This window comes from Ascidiella aspersa, chromosome 2 (genome assembly GCF_963924565.1).
Source record: "Ascidiella aspersa chromosome 2, kaAscAspe10.2, whole genome shotgun sequence".
In the NCBI taxonomy this organism is placed as follows: Eukaryota; Metazoa; Chordata; class Ascidiacea; order Phlebobranchia; family Ascidiidae; genus Ascidiella; species Ascidiella aspersa.
The window spans coordinates 33,099,984-33,107,025 of NC_139448.1; the positions used below are offsets into that span (position 1 = coordinate 33,099,984).

The window sequence follows — 7,042 nt, forward strand, 5'->3', positions numbered from 1 at the left end:
ATTTTATTAACCGTCTCCAAATTTTATGAATTTCGTTTGTAGACAGAGCTAGCTGAAAAATATAACCTAGGTTTAGTGATATTACAAAAAGGACAATAGATAGATCATAAATGTATTTATTCGGAACATCGAACGAAAAACAATACAAACACACTGCTACTAAAATTATGGTTCTGAGCTCTCAGGAGGCAGCGAAAGACCGTTAGGTACATCGAGTCAGCTGCCCCCAAATCAAATCAGGTCAAAAAACAAAAACACCCTTGAATATTTAGTAGTATAGAATATATCGGTTTGAATCAAAGTAGTCTCAGCAATCCGCCAATAATATCCTTTATATATATATATGACTATGAGGACAAAGACTAGTTTGTTTCAGCTGTATTTTGTTACATAGCTTGATTTAAAACACGGTCATTGCAGACTAAGTTGGTTGTCTTTTAGTTTGCAATTGCTTTAACGTTTACCACTCCGTATAATATATATAATTTTAAAAGTGATTGTCAGACTAACTGCCATATCAGATATTCAACCGATTTTGTTAAAGTTTCTGGAACAGTTATATCCAGGGCTGCGGAGTCGGATCGGCACTCAGGACTTGAGGAGTCAGTTTGTTTTGCTGGAGTCGGACTCGATTAAGACCATAAAAAACTACCTGAGTCCGACATGCACAGTACCAAATTTTAAAACTGATATTGTCGCCAACTGGAAATTATAGAGGCGGAATAGTATATGATGAATATTTTCTAACCATGTATTGTGAGTGAATGAATTATACAATATAAGTGAATTGCTGAATATCCACGTTATTTTAATTGTGTAAATTGCCAGAATACATAGGCTGTAGAGTCAGGGCCAGACTCAGGACTCAACAAAATTGCGCATTTTACCGGAGTCCGACTATGGTTATTTTTAACCGACTCCGAGCCCTACTTATATATTACGTACAACTATTTTTATATATTTTTCAACTTTAAATATGGTGTGTGTAATGTTGTTTTTTAGATGTAGTATGAATTTTCAAGGCACAAAAATACTTCGAGTGGTACATTTCAGCAATGTGAGCTCTCCAAAGCTTTTGCAAGCTGAATACAACACCTACGACAAGAGACAATTGCTAAGGTGTATGTGTATATTGCCACAAGATGGGTTTACTATTCTTAAAAGTAAACGCAAAGTGCTTTTGATCGCGAACAAGACGTTTAGCACATTCTACAAAACGCTGCAAATCTCGCCAGAAGCAACGCACCAGGAGATTAAAAAGGCCTACTATGAAAAATCTAAAAAAGTCCACCCGGATAAGTGTCAAGGTGCCGTAGACGAATTTGTTGCCGCCAAAACCGCTTATGAAGTGTTGGGAAATAAACAGCAAAGAATAGAATATGATGAATATTTGGCCTCGCTGGAAAAAACTAACTTCACTTTCACAGAGTGGAAATTAAATCGGAGGCGTTACACAACCATCTCGAAAGATCGCTACAAATCGGATCAGAACTCTGATAGACAGCAAGGCATAGACATGCGCTGGCAGGATTTTACCTTTTTTGATTATTTTAAAATAGTTTTTCTCATCGGCATGTTCACATTTGTTGTGTACGCTGAAAAACAAATGGCTCATATGAGGGCTTTTAGAAAAAACAAACGTGAGAAAAAAAATTCCTCTAAAAAATATCACAAAGTAAAGGAGAAGTCAACAAAAATAACAGAAAACCCTCCTTCACTTAACAAGGAGAATATTTTTGAAGAGATAAACAGGACTGGAACTGTTTCAGAGGAGGCAATGAATGTTGTGGTTGAATCGTTTGCTAAACAAAATAATAAAGGTACCATGAAAAATCCGAAGCCTAAGATCGATGCATGGTGAATGGTGATGTGTTTTTATTTATTTTGCATTTTTGTCACTGTGATGTCCAATAAAAATAGCCAATTTTATTGAGTGTGATTCATGCATTATTTTGGTGACACAGTCAGTGCTTTTTTTTAAGGTGTTTTGGGGGACCGAAACAGTCCCCCAAATTTCTCCAGCGGTTTCCCAAATTTTGGACTTGCAACTTTTGGTATTTAAATGAAACACTTGCGGTCTCTTAAAACTACTTAGCGTTCAACCAAACCAAACCTTAAAAAAAAACCTGGACACAGTATCACCTTTAAGATAGCAATGTAAACTAATCAGAATTTAATAGTTATGTAAAATTGTACATCCAGACAGGCAAATATCTGAATCACCTTTTAAATAAATTGATAGTTAATATCAAGGTGTTTCACCTACAAGCCATGAGCCAAATTGAGTTAAAATTTATAGTTAATTACCCAAAAGATATTTTTGTAGAAAAAAAAAATTAAAAATTTAAATTGATATTATTGGTGTACACAAGAGGATCTCCTACTGTGGTTCGCAAAACCATGGTGTAATGTTTAATGTTCAAAGGGAGTCAAATGGTAATACAGCTTATTATAAACCACTAATGGATTATTACTTTTTTCAACGAACAAATAAGTAAACAGGCTTTCTTGTATGAACTGTAGTGCGTTGCAAGCCTAGCAAACTTTTTCAAACATTGCGAGCAAAAATTCTTGAGAACCACTGGTATACGTGAATGGAATATAACACCCATCATAAATACATTTTGTCATTATATTGAAGAATTATTGATATGGTTATATTCAACTGGCTTGAATCGTTTAGTTTTATCAGGGTCCTGTAGGTCAAAATTGGTTAAACAACATATTGTTCATATTTTAGGTGTTTTTTATTTATAGCTACCACTGTAACAAACTGCAAACCAGTGAAAGAATGATAATTTATTACAATTTAAAGGCAACGTCAACCCACAACTTAAAGATTTATTTCCGGTGGCTCAAACGAACGTCTCACTCACTTCAGATGCTTAAATAAAGTTTGTGAAACCTGAAAGTAAAAAATAAAACTCAGTTTATGACAGTCAAGATAATCGATTTTTCATTAATACACAACTTTTAACAGTTAAATCATTTTTTCACTTGCAAATTGATGTGTTCAAAACATAACATTTAAAAAGTAAACTATTTTTTTCTTCTGTTTGGATATATATAATATATGCACTTACACATTTGTCTTGACAGTGAAGAAAATCGAAAAACTCTTGCGTGCAGTGCTCTGTTGTTTGGCTTCTGCTGTTAACGCGCTCAGTGCAAGCATCGAATTCTTGACGATATCCACTGCAGGCGGCACTTTGTCCACAGGATTCTTTCAAAGTGTCCTGGGGGTCCTACAAATACATTTGACTAAAATTAATCACTGAAAGTAAATTGTCGATGAGTACTGCCTTACATATCTCCCAAAAAACCCCTTAAATTAATGTTACCATTAATTGACCTTAACTTTAAAGCAACAATATTTTATAGATGAATTGAGGTATGGGCTGCAGAGTATGACTCCAGAATCAACAAAGTTAAAACTTAATTTTCTTGCAGTGCAAAATTGAGGGTATAGTAAGACTACTAGAATAGGACATGCACAGTATCACATTTCTAAACTAATAAGGCCGCAAACTGTAAAGCTGGAATAACAAATGCTGGACTATTTTCCAACCATGTAATATGGGTGGGTAGATTATAAAAAAAAACTATGCGTGGATTTCTGAACATCCATCTTTTTTAGTTATGTAAATGGGTGCAGTACAAGATGTAGAGGCGAAGCCAGATATAAGACTATCAAAATCGCTTATTTGGCCAGTTTCAGACTTATCACACCCAAGTCGGGAACCTAACCTAGAGTTTGAGCCTTCTCCGTAGCCCTACTTTAGGTGACACTCTATCACTATATAACATGTGGTATTCACAGGGTTGACAAAAAAGCCAAATAGATGAAATGATGTTGCTATTTGTTTTTTAACTTAATTATTACCACAAGGTCTTCTTCTTCTTCATCATCATCGTCGTCATCATCTTCCTCTTCTTCTTCTTCCTAAAAGCAAAGCCATTTTAAAAATATTTATTTTTACTTTTATATTTCAAGGCTGTGTTTTCACATTTTGACCTATGTGTGGCGTCGCAAAATTTGATTAGTTGGGTCGCTACTCCACTATGCAAAGCCTGACAAGTGCATTCAATTTTTTTTTCAATAGACTAAACATGCACTCCTAGAAGATAAATATGGTTTTCCCACATGTTATAATAGCGAGGTACACTTGTGACCTTAGTTGCACCCAGTCACCGGATTTTTTTCCGGTCGTGCACCCGCCAGATCTGCCATACTTTCCAGACGAGTCCCGGACTGTATTAGTTTTAAGACCACAAAAAACTACCACAGTCCGACAAGCTCCAACCATGTGAATGAATTATATGACACCCCCCTATCAGTGGATTGCTGAATATCCACATTATTTCAGTTACTAAAATTGGCAAAATACACAAAAACTTACAGGTGCACTTGCCACACTTTCCTTCTTAAGAATTAGGCAGCAATAGATAAGTGGGGACAAACTATGAAATTGGCGCCCCCTTCCCCAGGTTGGAAAGTAAGGCTATGTCAAAAGCGGTCAGCCGTGCAAACACACAAAACTTTTGTCCCGCTAACGATTTCAGTATAGTTCTTAATTTTTTGCAGTGCAAATTTTACAACTAACCTTATTCCAGTCGCGCAAATCTGGGCGGAAATAGGTGCTGGTCTAGAATCTTTCCACAATGAACATTTTTTGGGTTAGGGTGCGAGTTAGTGTTTAGGAAGGTTAAGCAATATTATGAAATAATAATACTTGACCTACCCTCACCAAAACACTAACCCAAATATTGTGCTTTGCTTTAATAATTTCTAACGCTGTGGTAGGGTTCTAAACCATTGCACAGAAATGTTATTACTGCCGCACAATTTCAAGCTGCAAAATTACCCCCGCGAAAAATCCAAAGTTTTTAATCAGGCCCCCTCCTTAATGTTTATTCACATATTTTCTATTACATTAACATAATATGCCTCTAGTACCACGTTTATAGAACTTTTAATGAACACAAAGTTTTTGGGTGATACAGAGTCCTGCTGGCACCAGTCTGCATTCTGTGGCAGGTGAACACCCGAGATTTCGGCAAAAAGTGAAATCAAATTACAACTTGTCCGGTCAAATGTTAAAGTTTTGTGCAGAAAATATCATACTAAATATATTACTGCCAATGCTTTATTTATTAATCCCAATTTATATTTATAAATCTACAACGTAACGAGAGAAAACTCGAAAATGTGCCAAACCGGCATTTGTGTTGCGTTTTCAGTATTTCAACAATCCAGCGACATGGGATCAAAAATATTGCTCGTTACCTCGGGGTCTTCTCCCAACATAGCGTTGCGCTCTTCGAGGGTCATTTTGACGTCGAGACGTTAATGAGAAGATTTAAAATAAAATTTTACTGTTGCGGTCCTTAGCGTTGTCACCTCGCGAAATGCCCTTTGCATTATTTTTTCATCCCATGAGCGAAAGGTTAAATACATATTTTAGATTTTGGGGTATACACAAATGTAAATATATAGAATTGTCAAGTGTTTTTTATTTATTGCTGTGGTACTATTTTTATGAATAACACAGTACGTGTTCCATTATTGTTCTTGTGCTTCACATATCTTGTTTTGGAAGTATATAAGAATTGTTTTTTGGGGCGTGAAATACAAACGAAGTTCCCGCCGCTACATATTTGCAGCGTTGGATACGTCGTTAAACTTCACTGATAGTAAGGCATGTTCCTTCAGAAAACTTTTTAATGTAATTTTGTGTAAATACAGCTTGTAGCAGGTTGCATGAGTACGTTGTTTACGCTAGAGATTCACCACAAAGCATTATCTTTCTAGTTTTGTTATCAATTCATCAATATTGCAGGTGCACATAGGGCATGTTCACAATGAAATTAAGTTTAGCAACTTTTGCTGCTAATAGCATTATGCTGTTATGTGGAATTGTTTAAAGCGCACTTGCGTATCAATCTACAGTTGAAATGGAGAGCGCAATGGATATTCTTGGGGATTTGTTTAATTCCGAACAACCCCAAACAAGTTCCAATGCTGTTAACAACTCTTCACCAACAAATGAAAAACCCAATGCAGTAAGTTATATACATGGTTAATATATCTCAACTCAAAGTTTTTTTCTCATGAAAGAAAACCTTTTAACCGAAACAAATTAATAGCAGGCAATCAAAAAGAGCTACAAGAAGAATTTGGACATGCTGAAGAAGAAAGTAATCTTTACAGAGTAAGAATCAATGTTTTATAAATGTAAAATATTTTTGAATATAGAAAAGTAGATTATTCAGATGAGTTAAGGTTTTATTGTTTAATATTTTGTGAAACATTTTAAAAATACGGCAATTCAACAGAACGCCTTATACATACAACCAGTTTAAAATATATCTTAGTAATATTTTTGGCGCTGGTCTAGAATCCTACCACAGTTCTAAAATCAACGCACAAAATTTGAGTTAGGTTGCGGGTTAGCGTTTGGGTGTGGGTGGGTCAAGTATTATTATATTCTTTATTTAATAATAATACTTGACCCACCTTTACCCAAACGCTAACCCGCACCCTAACCCAAAAGGTGTTTCGTTGTGGTAGGATTCTAGACCAGCGCCATATTTTTTGTTATAGTTCTTTATTAAAATTAGATATTTTTACATACCACTTAAAACATACAACTACGGTATATTGCAAAAACACAAATAATGGAAATTTGTGTAGGTCCCACCATATTTTCTGTCTGCATTATGGTAGATGTCGACAAGATTACTCGGGTGCATGGCTATAAATAATTAGCACTGCTCTAGAATCTTACTACAACAAACATTATTTAGGTTAAAGTGCGAGTTAGCTTTTGGTTTTGGGTTGTTATTAAATAATAAACGTAATAATACTTGACCCAACCTTACTCAAACACTAGCCGACACCCTAACCCAAATATTGTGCATTGGTTTAATAATTGTTTCAACACTATTGTAGAATTCTAGACGAGCGCCAAAGATTAAAAGTGCACCCGCTAATATAACCTGTTAGAAACGGGGGGAGGTAATTGTCCATTTTTTAAGTGTA

At 35.3% G+C, this 7,042-nt stretch overlaps 1 protein-coding gene across 1 annotated transcript; it reads right to left on the bottom strand.

The window, feature by feature from the left end:
• Positions 1–2,779: 2,779 nt before the first annotated feature.
• LOC146165024 (uncharacterized) lies at positions 2,780–5,416 on the bottom strand. Its single transcript, XM_083381884.1, has 4 exons — positions 5,288–5,416; positions 3,884–3,943; positions 3,084–3,245; positions 2,780–2,905 (listed from the first exon to the last, which is right to left on the bottom strand). Exons 1-4 carry the CDS (start codon positions 5,330–5,332, stop codon positions 2,873–2,875), a joined length of 300 nt encoding a protein of 99 aa, XP_083238010.1. The 5' UTR covers positions 5,333–5,416; the 3' UTR covers positions 2,780–2,872.
• Positions 5,417–7,042: the final 1,626 nt, after the last annotated feature.